General features: G+C 46.3%; 2 protein-coding genes across 3 annotated transcripts in view; one reads left to right on the top strand and one right to left on the bottom strand.

Annotated features, from left to right (window-relative positions):
* Positions 1–4930, bottom strand: part of MYBBP1A (MYB binding protein 1a) — a 60014-nt gene extending 55084 nt beyond the window's left edge. Inside the window, exons 1-7 of the mRNA XM_040533000.1 lie at positions 4714–4930; positions 4497–4592; positions 3587–3670; positions 3175–3249; positions 2657–2764; positions 1732–1922; positions 1296–1463 (exon numbers count right to left, since the gene is read on the bottom strand). Coding sequence (XP_040388934.1) covers positions 1296–1463; positions 1732–1922; positions 2657–2764; positions 3175–3249; positions 3587–3670; positions 4497–4592; positions 4714–4878 — 887 coding nt within the window. The 5' untranslated portion in view covers positions 4879–4930. The remainder of the gene's footprint in view (positions 1–1295; positions 1464–1731; positions 1923–2656; positions 2765–3174; positions 3250–3586; positions 3671–4496; positions 4593–4713) is intronic.
* Positions 4931–4945: 15 nt separating this feature from the next.
* On the top strand, positions 4946–17253 carry EIF4H (eukaryotic translation initiation factor 4H). 2 transcript variants are annotated; one of them, XM_040533010.1, is made up of 7 exons: positions 4946–5831; positions 11077–11258; positions 12235–12299; positions 12407–12506; positions 13154–13219; positions 15086–15244; positions 15369–17253. In XM_040533010.1, the coding sequence occupies exons 1-7, from the start codon at positions 5773–5775 to the stop codon at positions 15503–15505; spliced, it is 768 nt and encodes a 255-aa protein (XP_040388944.1). In that variant the 5' UTR covers positions 4946–5772; the 3' UTR covers positions 15506–17253. The 2 variants fall into 2 exon arrangements, with proteins under 2 accessions (XP_040388944.1, XP_040388945.1); XM_040533011.1 differs by lacking the exon at positions 13154–13219 and having other exon boundaries at positions 4990–5831.

Below are 17253 nucleotides of genomic sequence, written 5' to 3'. Positions count from 1 at the left end.
AAAGCCACAAAGATAAGACAGAGAAGAAGCGGTGGGGCAGGCTATGTGGAGCACACAAGAAGACAGAAGTCAAAACCACATGCTTTCTACACGGATCTAGTGTTCAAAAATCCTACTCCTGAAAACTTTCCTTCTGGCTAGCACAGCTGTTCAGATTCCCCACAGCAGGTCCTCTGCTGCCCAGAAATAGACCAGTCCTCACCAGCAGCCCCTTCCTCAATGCACTTGCTGGATCTCTTCTCTCCAAGTGTCTATTTCCACAGGCCTAAAAACACTTACTTGTTTTTGAAACTTGCTGTCAAATTCGATCAAAATTGCCTAATGGGCTCAAGAATTATTAGACAGATATTCTGCAGACATTTCTGCAGAAAGCCAGGCTAAAAAGGAAACACTTTTGAGCATACAAAAGGTATTTTCAGACTTACCCAATTCAAGCCAACTAAGACAAGACATAAAACTGCCCACGCTTGGAAAATGGTTCCCCTTCACTGTGATATTCATGTAATATGTTAAAAAAACATACAAGTGCACCTCTGATTTTCAAACTCTTGATCTAATAAAGATTAAACCTGGCCACAGACTGACGTGCTATGGTCCAAAAAATGAAACTATGCTCCCCGAAAATGCTCACAGATTCGTGTTCAGGATTTTGCAGCATGTTTATACAGCATGAGTCTCCACAGACAACTTAAATAATCCTACAAAGATCTAGTGTTAGACTTGGAAGAGGAGCTGAAATAGCCGCTGTTATGATTTCAGCCCCAGCCATATCCTTCTAAAACACAGACCACGTCAGAACCCAAACCAAAGGAGCCCAATAATATCTAGGTGTTTTAATGCAGCCCATCCTACAAAGCACACAAATCCAGCAGTATTAGATACAAATTTCAGAACCTTGGTTTGTCTACACAGAAGTTGTCCTTAAGCCATGCCGACAAAACAGCCGCTCTCTCAATCACTTAGAGAAAGGAATGGTACAGTTCCTCTGACAAGTCTTGTAGGAGCACACTATTGATTGAAGACACCCTTATGTCTGATGGGGGGCATTACCGCCCTGTGCTGTCCTTGATAAATTTAAACCCAAATTTGTTACACATCAAAATCCCAACAGAAATCTTACTCATAACTCGTGAAATTAGGCTTCCTCTGAAGTTTCTCATGAATACCTAAATAATCAAATGTTCTCACACTGTTTATAAGAAGCTGTATGTTCTATCCTACCACAGGAACAGAATGACTAAAGCAAGAAACAGAAGAATAATAAGGAAAAAAACAAAATGTATGTTAAAACAAACCTCACAGGTCCTGATTTCTCCTTGAATAGCCCGTCCTCCACAGCTTCTTTCCAGAACAGTTCAAAGGCACCTTCCTTCAATGACACTTGGAGCAAATCAAACCCTACACTGGGCAATTTCTTGTCCTTCTTCTCTGACTTGGCAGCACTTTGCAGAAGCTCTACAAGTCTAGAAGAAGAAAGCATACAATGTGAGAGATTGGGCCTGGAAGGGGATTGCTGAAGGCCAAATTCATCCCACTGAAGAATGCAGGACACTTACTGAGCACTGCAGGCAGAGCTATAATTTAGTAACCTGCAGAGCAGTTAGTGCCTAACCCTTAATAGCACTTGCAGTAGCAAATGCAGGCAGGTTTCAGAAGGAAAACGTTATTTTTCTCACTGCTATCCAAGAGACCCAGAATATTGTATTTGATGGTCCTCATTTAACAACTTACTTGGGAATATTTTCCTCATTTACAATTGTAGGTGATCCAAACAGCTTCTTCAGCTTTTTAGGTTTCAGAACACCAGGGAATTTCCGTATGCCCACAAGTAAAAGGTGCAGGTTCTCTGGAGATTTGAAGGCTGAAGTGAGGTCAGCTTGCAGGACACCAAACAGGACCTCCTCAAACACAGTTTCAGGAACCTAGACAGGAATGAAAGTAAGAGAGCATGTGAGAAACATCTGAGGGCGTTTTACCAACCTGCTGTGTAATATATTAAAATATCCGTATTGTAGGGCATCTTATTAAAAGTCTGTGGTGTTCCAGAAACTTTAGAAACAACCTTTATGGTGCAGCCAAAAACCATGAACAAATTTTTACCCAGTATTGCCATATAGTCCCCGGGTGCTTAACCACAAGGAGTAGGACTATATGTTGTCATCGAATAGCAATTCTGGTCAACTCCAGCTGAAATTGTTCTCTTGCCATCTGACTGCTCCTGTCTGTACTGCTGTGCAGCTCAGACAGGAGGAAACACTCTTGGATTGGCTTTTAATTATATTTCCATCAAAAAAGTTACTTATTTCAGTAGGATTTGTCAGTAAACAACTGTGTTGAATGGTTTTAAAGGAGACCAGATCCAATGTTTTCATCAGTAAAATATGGAAAGAGTGAAAACTGCTTTCATTTATATTTTCTGAAAGATTAGATTTAAAATACATTTAAACCTAACATCAGGAGTAGACAGACTAAGGTAAAACACAGCATCCTTCTCAGAAAAAAAGCATCTGCCCACAGACAACTTAGAAAATAGGTCCTGCAGCTTAAACTTACTCTTCCATAACTCCCCTTTGACTTTTAACTATGAACAAACTAATGGAAAAGCAGTCCCCAAAGCAAAGTCCTTCCTCCTATCCACGACACGCTGTGGCTATACCTCTGACAGGATGTCCACAATAGTTTTGCTTGGGAGATCTTTGAGGTGTGCTTGGTGGTGTGCCAACTGCTGGAGAAGCTGGATACTCTCCAGCAGAGCTTTCTGGTCCTAGAAAGGAAAAGTACGTCAGAAATAGAGGACATACATTAGAGGTTAAATAGAAGGCTCAAATAATCCACTACTGAGACCCTCATGTCTACTTCTAATAAGAAAATAATTGCTTCCTGATGTGCAGCTTTTCCCAACATTATTTTCTGGCTGTATGTGACTACAGATGCCTTCCTTCCACAAGACGTAGTGAGACTTTCGGTACCATCTGACCCAGTTTCTACATTCTAGTCAGGAACAGATGTTTAGAAGGTACAAAAACTCTATGCATAATGCAAAAGAAATGAACTGGACTTGATGCTCCAAGTCCCATCTCACCCACTAGCCAATGGCCCAGTCTTTCTCTCCACATCCTCTCTCTACTTCAGCCAGCCCAAGAACCCCTACTGACAACATAAGAGCAGCATTACCTTAACAAGCCGGCCAGATTGAAATAGAGCCATAACTCCAAAAAAGTTTCCAAAAGCTGCATTTCTCACAAGTTTCTGAAAAAGAAAAAATATTGGAGTAAAAATCCATCCCACTGAGAAGTCAGATCTCACATTCAACTACAACTCTGACAGAGAGTTGAAAAACAACCTCCTGTACTATGTTTAAGAGCTACTGTCCTAGATTTTCTATCTGTTACACAAACAAATCTCAGATAAAACAGTGACAGACAAGAGTATCATCAACTTCCAGTTTTCAGAAATATTTCAGTTATTTCATTGTACTCGTTTCTCTTAGCAAGAACCCCAAAGCTACAGTATCCAGGCTCCAAACTGTCAAAGAACAGAGAAAGTTAAACTTGCTGTTGGTCAATGCTGCTATAAGCTCACTCACCTTCTTCACTTTTTCAAGATTGTGTTTTTCTTTTATCTGTTCCAGGACACTAAATATTGGAATTTCCTCAAAAGCCTGCAAAACCTGAGGAGATGAATGAGACAGCTCAGTTTGCAGTTTCTTCATTCTATGAAGTTTTAACAAGTTCAGCCAAAACAGACTTGAACACTAGATGTGCTGCTTTAGGCAAGAATAGAGCACGATTAGGATCAGTAAAATATGCATCAGAATTACAACTACCATAGACACAAATATATCTGCTGATATTCCTTTTTTTTTCCTGTACGTGACATAGCAGGATTAATAATGAGAGCATCCTGCTGCACCTATATGATCCTGTAACAAAAACAATGAGACTTTTCAGCATGGGCAAGGCCCTGATCCTAGCGGGTAGAACACAGGCTCTTGTGTATTATCAGCTTGTTAGGTGAGATGGGGTCACATCCATGGCAATGACACATAAAGCTGTATGTATAGACTCAATGTCTGCAACTAAATGTCATGTTATATACTCAAACAGCTTCAAGAAAGTATCCTGAAGCGGGTATTAAAGGGTTGCCTTTTCACATCACCCACAAAAAGGGCCCAACACTAGAAACAAGTTGATTTTAAGAAGTCCAAACAGTTCTAAATGCAGCACGTGTAAAAACTTGGTCAATTTTTGCAAATTAAGGCTGCCTCCTGAGGCACGACAGAATCCCGCAGCACAAGCGTGATACCGGTGTGTGCAGCTTGCACCTTTACAAGCACACTGCTGGCCCCACTGAAGCTGTGCAGCTGCCCTGCCCCAGCTGAAGAGCCTTCCTTCCCTGCCACCTGCCTGCACGGGACGCCAGCAGGGAGCTGCGGGACCCTCACAGCCACCACAGCGCGACCCCAGCGATCGGCCAGCGCCGGCCCCAACACTCACCTGCGCCAGGGCCAAGCTGAAGCCCGGCCGGGCGGCCTCGCGGGTGGCTCCCAGTCCTTCCACCAGGCGTTTGAGGGCGTACTTCAGCTCTTCGTCCTGAAACAGAGATCCAGGCACGGTTGGGGCCCCGCTCCTCCAGGCACCGCGCACCCCACGGGGCCCGGCCGCGCCTGCCCCCCTCCAACCCTCTCTCCATCCCTCCCGGTCCCCCCCTCACCTTTCCGCCGTCCCTCAGGTGCCGCAGGAGGTTCTCGGTGGCCGCCAGCCGCACCTCCTGCTCGGGCTTGGCGATGTCCCAGAAGAGATCGAGGAAGGCGCGGCCCTGCCGCAGCACCCCGCGGGGGTCGGCGGCGCCACCGCCGCCCGCCGCCCGCTCCGCCATGCCGCCGCCGCCACACGTGGGGCCGCCGCCACAGCCGGCCCCTGCCCGCTCCTCCTCTTCCGGGGCAGCGGGGACGGATCTGGCCCCGCACCGAAACTGGAGCCACACCGGGGGTGTCCCCACGCGGGCTCTGTCCCCACACGGAGGTTGTCCCCGCACCGGGGCTGTCCCCGCACCCAGCCGCCGGCGCGCCCCCTCAGCCCCCTCGCCCCCCTCAGCGCCATCTTCCCGTGCCCGCCCGTCCCTCCCCAGCCCCGGGGGGAAGCGGGGCGCCGTGAGGAGGGGACACACCCGGTTAAACCCCCGCGGCCGGCCCCGGTTCTCCCCCGCAGCCCTTCAGCGAGGCGCGGGGCGCTCTAAGGGCGGTGCGGGCGCTTGGGAACCGGCGGAGGTCGAGGGAAGGGGGGAAGGATCCTGAATGCTTCCAGAAACGTGCAAACAAGAACTCATCGCGAACTCCTTTATTATTAATTTTTGTTTTTATTTATTTTTGACGAGTACTGAGAGAGCAACCGCTGCGCTCAGGCCCCACACGGCAGGGGCTCCCTGCTGGCTCTCCCCTCGCGCGGCTCCCTCCTTCCCTCCCGGCTCGGCTCCTGCCCCATAGCCCCGGCCCCTCGCCCCACACCGACCCCGCAGCGAGCCGCAGCCCCTCAGCGCAGCGGCGGCCCCACGGCACAAAGGCGGCGGGGGCCGCGCTCCGCGCCCGCCTGTGACGGCGACTTCCCGACAGGCAGCGGCGCGGGCAGCCCCGCTGGAGGTGCGAGGAGAGGGGGAGCTGGAGACAGGCACCGCGGCGGGCAGCCCCGGCCGGGGCCCCGCTCTATATAAGCGGCGCGGGGTCCTACGGGCGCGGTCCTGTCACGCTCGCCCGGGGAGGAGGCTGAGGTGGCGATGGCGGATTTCGATCCTTACGACGATCGGGCCTACAGCAGCTTCGGCGGCGGCCGGGGGTGAGCGCGGGGCTGCGGGGGGAGGCTGGGGAACGACCGGGGATCCTCCCTAAGGGAGCGGGGAGGGCGATAGGGAGGGGCGCCCCCCCCTCCCCCCCCCCCCCGGCCTTCCCCCCCCCGTAGGCCTGGCGAGGAGGGGGCGCGGCCGGGCCCCGGCCGTGTGGGGATGGGGGGGGGGGGGGAGGGGGGGGGCAGAGACGGGCGGGGGGCGCCGCCTCCGGCAGCCTGCTGGCCCCTCGCCTCCCGCCTCTCGGCTTTGTGGAGGGACGGGGAGGCGGCTGCGGTGGTCTGGGAGGGGGTAAGGGACCCCCCCCTTCGCTCCGTAGCAAATTTGGGGCCTGGCGGCTGGGGAGAGCCGGGAAGGGGCGGGAGGCGGAGGGTGTCGCTGTGCTCCCGCCGGCCCCGAGGGGAGGGAGCGGGGGGGGGGGGGGGGGATTTAGGGAGGTGCTGGGCCGGAGCCAAGGTAGGCCGTGAGGAGCTGCAGCAGGGACGCGGCGGGAGGAGGGAGCTGCCCGTGGAGGCCTCGAGACCCCGGTGCGGGCGGGACGAGCTGGGCACGGCGGAGGGGGGAGGGAGCCGCGGCGGCGGCCCCGAGAGCGGGCGGCGTTGTGGTGCCTGCGGCGGGGAGGAAATGGGAGGGCTCTGCGGTGCCTCCGCTCGGGGAGAGCCGGGAGCTGCCGGCCTCTCCTGCCTTATCCCGGCTCCCGGTGCTGGCTCCAGCCCTCGGATCCGTTGGGCTCGGCTCGGCTCTGGAGACTGCACGTGTTTGGGGGGAGCGGGCTACGAACGCAGTGACCAGCAACTACAGAGTTTGCCTTAAACCACGTTAGGAAGACGCAAGTAGTTAACTTTTTTGAAGGTTGGTGCCGTACAAGTCTGCTCTAAATTAAAACGCTAGGTATAAAACTACGAAATAAACTGTATTTGCAAGCAAATGTTAACGAGTATGCTGTTTTTGTCATTTACTCTTCCAAGATGTTTCCTAATAAGCAGTTCCACTCTCTGCTGTGGTCAGAGGAGTAAATGAGTTTCATTTGCAGGCTGTCCAGGTAACAGGGAGGCAATAGTGCTGAGGCTGTAGCAGGAGTGAGTTGCCTTGCATTCAGGAAATCTCTGGCACTTAGGCTCTGTAAACTATTTTTTGTGCGTAAATATCCTCTGTCTAAAGGTGAGATGTCCCCGAGCAAACAGGTGGGATAGCCATTCATAGTTTTGCCACTTGTTAAATTCTTAATAGATACATTGACAACTGCCTGAGGTGGCACTTGACACTCGTAATTCAGATGTTACTGTAAAGTAGCAAAATAAAAGTTCAAATGTTACTTTCATATTCAGATTTCTTTAATAGAGTGCTTAAACTTGCTCTCAGGCAAGACTCAGATACTTGCTTTGGTGAACTGGTTAGTAGATGCTTCTGCAGATGTTTCTGGTAAGTAACTAGGAGCTAATTCAGTAGTTTGGGTGCTACAGGTCCTGAGCTTTGCGCAGTCTTGTGTGTAGTAAAAACGTGACTCTTCTTGAAGGCTCTGATTAAATAATCCTTTATCTTAGGGTGACTTCTTCCCATTTTTAGGTGCTCTAGGACTGCAGGAATAGTGTAAAGTCAGTAGAGATGTAGTTTGTCAGAGCTGCCCTCTGTGGAGCATTATTGTGAGATTGCAGTGAGGCAGATAGGAAATAGCGGCTCCCGATGAGCTCTAACATAGCTAAGACAACTGCCTTGTTCTCCTCTCAAAATTACACAGGAGGGCAACAGAGGATGACTGGTTTGAGATGGGATTTTGCTGTACTTGAGATGTCTGGCAGTGAACTGATTACAAGCTGAAGCATGACACTGATGTGCGAGTCACTTTATTCCAGAGGGAAAACATGCTGTTGGTATTAATAACAAAGCTGTACTATAAAAGCTTTCTGGTCGGTGTTTTGGAGCCCAGAATTTGACACCAAAATCCATTCTTGGTCATGCTGTGGCCTAGCTGGAACACTAAGCATCTGTAGAACCTCTCAGGGTTGAAGGAAACCGAGTTTATCACTCCTGGCCTGCTGGTAGGCTGTTTGTTTAGGCGTGGTCTTTGCGCCGGGCTTACCCACACTGGACACCTCAATCAAAGGTTAAGATTCATCCCATGAATCACAATACAAGTAAGTGGAAATGGAGAGCTAGTATTTATGCTTTTGGATCCTGTTTCCTACCCATTTACTACTAATAAATGCCTCCTAATTCTTAGGCTCAAGTAAGCTTCTTCCTGAAGACGTGGAGTGCTTACTGTAGAGATGCCCTGGGTTGCTTGAATAAATTTGGTGTGTGCTTAGAGTTGTGGTCTGGAGACTCCTGATGAATCTTGTCTTGCTGAGTCTTGTGGGGTGTCTGGTGAAATACTGAAGCTGCAATCCAATTAGGCTGTTGTCTGTTTGCTGGGCAGAAAGATAAATCCAGAACTATTGTTTTGATCCTTTGTGAAAGGCTATTAAACTCAAATAACAGCTTTCCAAAATATTCCTTGCTCTGAATTTTTGACAGACTGTTTTCTGAACAGCTAAACTTCCGGAAAGTAGCTTCAAAATAACAGTTTGGGTGCTCTTTCACCCCAGCGTGGCCTTATGAGGTCATCCAACTCAGTCCACCGAAAAGTACGCCTAATTATAGGGATGCTGCTTCTGGCCTCTGCTAGAAGCAAGCTTTCTTCAACTTTCTGCTTTCATTTCATGGAGGGAAAAAAAATGTTTCTGATTCCCCTGCTAAGATGACATAATTATTACCTAGGTGTGTCTCAGTGAAAGTTGCACTGAGTGGGAAATACAGATATGCATTTAATGCTTTGGTGTGACCCGGGTCACTTGGTTCAGGGCTGTTCTTAATTATATTAGTGCCTGTCCTATTTTATTACGAATTAGAGCATCTTGTTTGAATCTTGGTTACTGAAGTCAGCCTTACTTTTTATTTCACCATTTCAATGTTGAAAAAAATGTAGCAAGGTGTAGGAACAGTGTCTCTTGGTGTTGCAAAAGTGCTTGTCCCGCTGTACTTGAAGCCTGCAGGAAGCTTAGTGTGGAACCCGGTCTGCGACCCTTCCTGTCTTCCAGGTGAGGACTGAAAGACCAAATCCGTAGCTATTTGATAACCGAGGCTCTAGGGGAAGATGTTCAAAAAAGAATACATCACTTCAGAAAAATATCCGTAGGAATTGCATAACAGGACATTGATTTACACACACGCAACTTCCCTCCCCCCAAATCCTGGTATGTTATGGTAGAAACACGGTTTGTTTGCAGCACCGAGTTTCTTTGGGGGATTGCTAACTTGAGGGTGTGGTTTCAGAGGCAGCTCGATCCATCTAAGTGGAGGCTGCTGTTGAAAGCTGCAGTTGGAGCCCTGGCTTGTGTTCTCCTTCCTGTGCTGGCACAAGTGCCTTTTGCAGCTGGCCGGATCACCTTGTTGATACGGCGAATTCATCTGTAAGGGGAGTTCTCGGATGAATTAGTGCACAGAGCCGGCTGATTGGCAGCCCAGGAAACATGGTGAGAGTGCACAAAAGGAGGGAATGCTCTTTTAAACTGAGCCTAAGCAATTTTGATGTTACTATTGGACATAAAAATGAAGATTTGGGACTGTAAATTAAGTGTATGGTATTTTAAGGGGGTTTTGTAAAACCCCCAGTGAGAATTAAGGATGAAGGCGTGGAACTGATTTGACATGTTACAGAATTCTGCCCTGCATACAGAGCACTCAGCTATAGCAGCTCCTGGTCTTGAGTCTGTTTTGACTCTGACTTGTTATTGAGACAAAGGCAGACATGGAATATTGTCAGAAATGCTAAAATATGGACCTGGGTGGGCAGTAATTAAGTGTGCAGAGGTAGTGACTGGGGTATGTGCAGCAGCATGCTGATATTGTTGGTGAAACTCCTGCGCTGGTACCATGAATAGGCACAAGTGGCAGGCTTACCTAGAAAGAGTTAAGGAATCTTATCCAAGATTTCTGCATTATGTCACCTGTTTGCAATAAAATATTTATTCTGGAATGAAGAGGGGAAAAAAAGGTGGACAAGTACCATGGACCTTCTTGCTGCATGCAACTAGCCAGAATAATACAAGATAATGAAATTATTTGAACCTCTGCAGAAATCTAATTAGCCCTTGTCACCTGGCAAACCCTGGATACACTCTGAGTTCCTCTGCGTTTTCAAATGTTCAGGGAACCTCTTGGAAAGGGAGCAGACAGGAACAAAATCCAGTAAAAGGAAGGCACTGAAGAAGAGAACGTGGCAGAGCTGTAGGTAGGCATCTCAGCTGAGGCAGAAGTCACTTAGGCAGAGCAAGGGGTATTGAACCGGTGATGGGGGCATCCTGTAGCCAACAAGTCCAGGAGCTGGAAGTTGAGGGCCTTGTGTCCACAGTAACTGCTCTCTGTAACGGAGATCTAGGTTAGCTTGAGAAGCTTAGGCTCCATGGGGAATCAACATGCAGATGTGTTGTGTTAACACAGCGAAGAATTGAGCTGGTAACTTTCTAGTTCCTCAGCAACCAATGCTGATAGCCTTAACGGAGAGGAAGAATAGGAAAAGGCGGCCTAGTTTTCCTCTTATGAGCCAAAAAGGAAGAAGTATCTAAATACTACTTAAATTGCTTCTCTGCCTTTAGAATGTCTCGTTCAACTAAGCTGTTTAGTCTGTGTTCGAAGTATTACAGTCCAGGTGCCCTTTAGATATCTGACAGCTAGTTACAGCAGTAACTTTCCAGATATGGAGGATGTCTCTTAAGCAAATGAAGATGATTGTGGAGTTGATGTTATACTATTTAGCTAAAAGCATTAGTTCCACGTAAACTTTGGGATATGCCTGTGTCATGCAAGTGTTTCCTTACTGCGATAAATTCTTGAAATCTGTTCTGGGATGTGTCGTGTTGAGTAGGGAACAGTGTAGATGACCTTACTTTGAGATTTTCTTAATGTCTTCTGAGACAAGGAAGAAGTTCATTCATCAGTTCATTACTGACTTCATCTGTAAGATAGTTAATGATGTCGTTCATTTGTTTTCCCACTGAAGTACTGATCAGGTAATGCTAAAAATGAGTTGGCCAGTAGTGGAGGTGGCAGATGCGGACAAAGAGATGCTAGCAGGCGTTGTGGAGACTGACTAAAGCTGGGGGAAGAGATCCACTTCCGAGAAGTCAAATAGCACCAGGGCAGCGCTGTGTGCTGTATTATGGGGAGTCAGGTTCCAGAACTGGACTGCTTTTTCAACAGGTCTCGTGGTGGTGGCCTTGGTTCCCGCAAACAGAAAGAGCTGCCAACAGAACCCCCTTTCACAGCGTATGTGGGAAATCTACCCTTCAACACCGTTCAAGGAGACATAGATGCCATCTTCAAGGATCTCAGTGTAAGGAGTGTACGACTAGTCAGAGACAAGGAAACAGACAAATTTAAAGGTGAGCGTTCAGAGTTGATTTAGTTGTAGGTTGCTAAGGTTGCTAACTGGTAAGAGAATCATCTACTTCTAAAACCGTTTTAATGGGGAATTTATCTCTGCTCTAAAGCACAGTTAGTTTGGTTGTTCTTCAGTGTTGATTTATGCGAAGTTGTCCTTCACCAACAAATAAACATCTCACTTGAATGAGATTCACCGTTACTTCCATCACAAGATGCAGTCTGATCTGAGTATCAAGTCAATATTTGCCCTGCTGTAAGAGACTCTCAAACCTTGTTTGTCTCTTATGAATTGTAACAAAGCTGAAGTGTCTGACCCACTTGAGATCAGTGGTCATCAATTTTGAGTACTTAGGCAATCCTTAGCTCGGAAGACTCCTATTGCTTCACCCTTGTCTTTAGTAGGTAGGAAGGAAAAGCAGTTCAGTGAGCCATTCGCACAATTGCATTAGAGCATGTAAATCGTATTTCCATTGGAAATGACTGAGGGGAAAGGGAGTACTTTGTAAGTTACTTTTTTAGGGGGAAAGGCTTAATGCAGTTTATGAGGAATTTTAGAAAAGGAATAGCAAATTCACTACATGATGTGGTGACAGAAAATCAGACCATTGGCAAAGCAGGTACCTCAGCTTCTTGTTTAAAGATGCTAGTAACAAATGTCAATATTCATCTAAATAACTGTCTAAAGGTGTAGATCAAATTTAATCTGCAGTGAGAACATACTGTAAAGGAAATTAATCAGGCTTTTAGCATTTGCGTAGTGTCCATGTAGAGCTCTATTGCAGGCTCTGTCCCAACTGTTAATAAGCATAGGTAAATGCATTCATCTTTAATGATGTTTGGTTTCTGAGCAGTGTACATCTTGTACTTATTTGTAGTTCGTGGTTGAAAGAGAAGACTATTAGATATACAGGAAGAGAAGCTTCTTACAATTGCTTTCTAAAGTGCTGGTATTAATTTCTGAGTTTCTTCTTACAGGATTTTGTTATGTAGAGTTCGATGAGGTGGAGTCACTCAAGGAAGCTCTTACATATGATGGTGCAGTAAGTATATTTCCAATTAATTTGTGAAACAAAGATAAGCACAAGTCTCAAGCTTCTTGGCAGCCCGTCTGGCAATTTCTGAAGAGATTTTCCTCTTTACTTAACAGCTTTTGGGTGACCGATCACTCCGAGTGGACATAGCAGAAGGCAGAAAACAGGATAAAGGTGGCTTTGGCTTCAGAAAAGGTGGCGGGCCTGATGACAGAGGTGACTTTCATTTTCCTAAATAGCTTCTTAAATATAGCAGCTGGAGTTATGACTTCTGGTGCTAACTAATGCATGCAAGGCATGCAAGAAAACACGAAGACTAGCGGAAGGAAAATTTGTACGTACCTAGTGTAGTTGCTGCTGCTCCTGAAATTGCTGGAATAGATGTGCTTCGTGTCCCAAAGCTGAGTGTGTGTCACTGCTAACCCTGGAAGTGAGACCAATCCCCCTAGCAATGTGCAGTCTCTTGCAGAGGACAATAATAAGCCCAATGGTCTGATCTGCTACTATTTTATTAGGATGTAAAAGTGAGTAAGCTAAGTAATCACAAGTGTACGAATATGTATTTTGTACTGTCTGATGTTCCAGTGTAAGAACAGGCTTTTCTGTAGCTACAAAACTTAATTGAACTGCATTGTCTGGAGCTTTTTGTCCAATCTGTTTTAGAGAAGCTTTTCTGACCACTTGTTCTCGGTTAACAAAGCTGATCTTTTGTTCCTGTCCAATGGAACTTGGTGGTACTGAAATGAAGGGATTTTCCAGCAGCATGACTTTGGATATGGAAGGACTGGACTTTGGTTTGGCGTCCCCTTGATCAGTCTTTCCCACAGCTTTAGACCTGAACACAATTGTGGCTTTTTTCCTAGGAATGGGAGGAGGTTCCCGAGAATCCAGAGGAGGTGGATGGGATTCCAGAGATGACTTCGGTTCTGGTATCAGTATTAACACTTATAAGATAGGCGGCCTAAAAGGCACAAATGTTCTCATTTTCATGTCAGCTGCGTTTGTCCGCATTTGTTTTGACTCAGTTTACTGTATGCCAACTTTGGACATCCTGTGGCTGCAGTGGGATTCTTCAGGGGAAACTTTAATTGCTTTATAACAGGAAACGGTCTTCATTTTAAGCTTTATGAAATGATCTTAAATGGCAGAAAACTAGTTTGAATGTAGTCTGGGATGTCTAGGTTTCAAGCATAGCATTTCTCAAACATGAGCCCAAGTACATGTTTCAATAGTAGCAGAAACAGACAGGCCATGTGGAAAAACAGATATTGGTGCTGCATTCTTTCAGAGCAGAGGTTTTCACCCCTCTCAAGAGGTGGTTAATGTAATGCCGTGGTAAATGTGTACTCCCGAAGCAAATGACATCTCCAAAGCTGTGTTAGTTCCAAAGCACTTTTAAATACAAAACATTCCTAAAAGTTAGGTCTGTTCTGGTAATGCAAGTTGCAGTGAATGACTGAACTTCCTGAGTGGAAGGTACTGGTGGAGCCACTGTGTTTATTTTTGACTTCCAGTTAGATTTTTAATAGTGTCCAGGGTGACATTAACACAATTGCTTTTGTCCTCTGAACTTGTGGGTTTGGTCCATTTTCTGATGGGGAGATGTCGGCAAGTGCAACTGTGCGGTGTCTGGTCTCTGCATGAGTGGAATGAACAAAGTAGGAGACGTAACCGTGAGCCATTGCTGCTAGCATGGAACTCAACATGGTGCTGGAGAGAGGAAGCTTGCTACAACGCTGTGCTTAACCTGCCTTCGTAGCTAAGCATTCTGGTGTCGCAGCCTTATGCCTTTACCAGCAGCTTCTTCAAATGCACATTTCAGCTGGTTAGATGCTGGGTGAGTGATTTGTGCGCCGAAGTTTAGCGTTGAAGTCTTAGTTGGTACAGAAGCTTTCCTTCTCAGGTTGCCTTGCGCTGGATCAAGTCTTAAAGATTGCTGTTTGGCACTGAAGTAAAGGACAGTTCTGCAACTCTGCCAAATGCTAAATTGGAAAGGAAAATCTCAGAAGGGAATAAAACATCTTTCCCTTCCAAGCAGCTTCTAAAAAAACTATGTTCCACTTAGGTACGCTGCTAGCCTGAAATATCTTCCTCCCATTGAGTACAGATGGAGCCATAGGGGGATATTCCAGGATGGTCACTGGTGCAGAATGGAAGTCGGTCAGTGACAGGTAGTTCTTGGTGGCTTTTGATATACAAACTGAAGAAATGTAGTCAGCTTCACATTTAAAGTCTGGAATTGTTCTTAGCTCTTCCATTAGTCAGGTAGATCCCTGGTTATTGTATAGTACAGTTGAAAAGCCTTGGTTTTGCTCCGTTTTTCGAAGGCTTTCTTAAGGATTGTTTCATTACTCCCTAGCTCTTTTCCCATTTGCTCTGCTCCTGCAGGCTTCATGTTAAGGCTGCGGTCAGTGTGATCTGTCCACAGCAGAACTCAGGGTACTTCTAGCGTTACCTCTGAATTCAGCTTCTGGTGTTAACAATCTGAAGTTGCAGCTGAAGTTCATATTTTAATGGTGTTTGGTGACCCGGTTTCAAAGACCGAGTATGAAATAAGCCTCTAGGTGGATAAAGCGGGTTCTGAACTTGGCATAGTGCATTGGATTTCAAATGCAATCTGTATGACTCTTCCAGAATGTGTTAGATCTGTGAAGCAATCTGTCTACAGACAAAGGCTCTCAGTGCATCATCTTGGACTGACAGCTGTGCCTTGCAAGGTTTTCCAGTCATCCAGATAAATCTAGATAAAAGCATTGTGAAATGTGCTCTTTAAATTCACCATCTTCCTTCTTCAGGATTCAAAGATGATGACTTCTTGGGGGGCCGGGGTCGAGGCACTCGCCCCGGAGACCGGCGACCGCCAGGTGCCTCAATGGGAAGTGGTGGCACTGGTCGTTTCCGAGATGGGCCTCCCCTTCGTGGATCTTCCATGGACTTCAGAGAGCCAACAGAAGGTAAACTCCTTTCATCTTCTGTAATTCAGTCTTCCTTCGTGAATGACACATCTTGTTTCTTCATCAGGGTAAAGCTGCTTGCCCTTGGCAGAAAATCTGAAAACCTTACTGTTTTTTCTTGCAGAGGAAAGAGCACAGCGACCCCGGCTTCAGCTCAAACCTCGAACAGTTGCTACTCCCCTCAATCAAGTAGCCAACCCAAACTCTGCTATCTTTGGTGGAGCCAAGCCCCGAGAGGAAGTAGTAAAAGAGCACGACTGAGCTTGGGGTTGAGAGGGAATGGGGAGGCGGGAGAAAAAGCAAGACAGTACAGAGTGACTAGCTCTGCTGGAATGTCAACCCTGCAGTTTACCATTCCTGCCATCTGGCATTTGTCCTCTTTGAAACTGAAAACACAGAGCTTGTGAATGCATGTCAGCTGTTAACAAGTGGTTTTTAGTACGTTCTTGGCTTTGCTGTATCTAGTGCCTGCTTTGTGCTGAGTTTCCTCTTCTGTTTCCTTCCAAGCAGCACAGTTGCCAGTAGATAAGGCAGTGTAGCTGCTTCCACAGGTGTGGAGGTCTCTGGACAAAGGTGCTGCTTCACTTCCTCCTTTCTGGGTTTGTTTTACTTTAGAAGCACAGGTTAGACTTAGTTATTACCCTGTATTGTTTCCTTTTACTTCCTCAGTGCTCCTCTTCTGACCTGCATGTCTCGTTCTGTATTGCTGTGGCTCTGAAGAGGAAAACTGGAGAGTCCAGATGAGTTGAGCAGAGTAACTTTCAGTTCTAACCATGTAGTGAAATACCATTTAGGACAGTTGATGACTTACTGTATCCAGCAGAGCCCCTTAGAACACTAAGGGGGGAACTGCCCTTTCACACAGGTTACCAGGAAGTATCGATTTAATAGATGCAAGTCAAGTTGGCTGGCAAGCCTGGTGGATAGGTGGAAGCAGCACGGATAAAGCATCTCCCAGCAGCCTGTTGCTGGTGACTGATAGAATTCAAAATGGTATGATGCTACACCTCAGAGCTCAAGGTTAGTGCTGCAAAAATGTGCCCGAGCACAGCTGCTCACTGGCTCTTTCTGCTTACATTTCTTTGGATTTTACATGTTTGGTAAATTTTTAAATGAAGTTTCTACAAATAAAATTGACTTTTTTATTTTTCTTTGAGGAGTATATACTTTGCCATGCAGTATGTAGTTGTCATTACCCCCTGTTTTTCTTTGCCCAGTGGTGTACAGTTTTAAGACCTCTGCTTTCAGAATACCATGAAAATGAGCAGATTAGAAACTGTTATAAAATAGATTCTCTTCATGTAGAAGTTTGGGTGAAAAGCATCTCTAACCGCTGCATCTCTGAACTTGAAGCGTTTCTTGCCAGCGTTGGGAATGTTCTTTGTGGGAGGAGGGAGGGGAGGGGGAGGCTGGAGCTGAGGGAGAGAGCATTCATGTTTAAAAACAACGTGGATCTCTAACACTGAAGTGCAGATATGTCCAACGCGTGAGGAAAAACTTGGGCCCCTAACACTAGTGCTGACAGCTCCCAGATAAAACAGCCAGCACGCCAGAGTACTTGCAAAAGAAGTTTGGAAGCATGGCTGCTTTACTACCAGTGTCACTGCTAGTAGTGAATTTCTCCTGTAAAGTTTTTTTTGTAACGTCAGAGTCCCAGCAATTTACAGAACTACTCTTTCCTTCCTTCTGCCTGTCACTTAATCTGCTTTTGAGATAAGAACCATTTGTCTAACACTAATAATTAATTTAAGACAGACATGCATTTGTGTGGTTGTATTCCAAACCAATAATTGACCTATTTACATCTTCAATGTGGAAAAGATTTTAAGAACAAATTCCCATATAAAAACTCACCTCTAGTCAAGACAGTTGACTTTTAAATGTAAAGAAAAAAAAGAAAAAAGAAAAGAATTCCAAACACTTAACACATTCTGCTTCATAACAAAATAAATTTATGGATATGGTATTTTGTGAATGATCTTTTAAATAAAAGAAAACATTAAGTAATA

Source organism: Cygnus olor, chromosome 20 (genome assembly GCF_009769625.2).
Source record: "Cygnus olor isolate bCygOlo1 chromosome 20, bCygOlo1.pri.v2, whole genome shotgun sequence".
NCBI classification, from domain to species: domain Eukaryota; kingdom Metazoa; phylum Chordata; class Aves; order Anseriformes; family Anatidae; genus Cygnus; species Cygnus olor.
The sequence above is the reverse complement of the archived record's forward strand: the minus strand, read 5'-3'. Positions and strand labels throughout refer to the sequence as shown.

Excerpts from the sequence above, each read along its gene's own strand:
- EIF4H (XM_040533010.1), top strand. The coding sequence starts at position 5,773 with ATGGCGGATTTCGATCCTTACGACGATCGGGCCTACAGCAGCTTCGGC. Across the intron at positions 12,300-12,406 it reads CTCTTACATATGATGGTGCA|CTTTTGGGTGACCGATCACT; the intron begins GTAAGTATATTT and ends TTTACTTAACAG. Across the intron at positions 12,507-13,153 it reads TGGCGGGCCTGATGACAGAG|GAATGGGAGGAGGTTCCCGA; the intron begins GTGACTTTCATT and ends CTTTTTTCCTAG.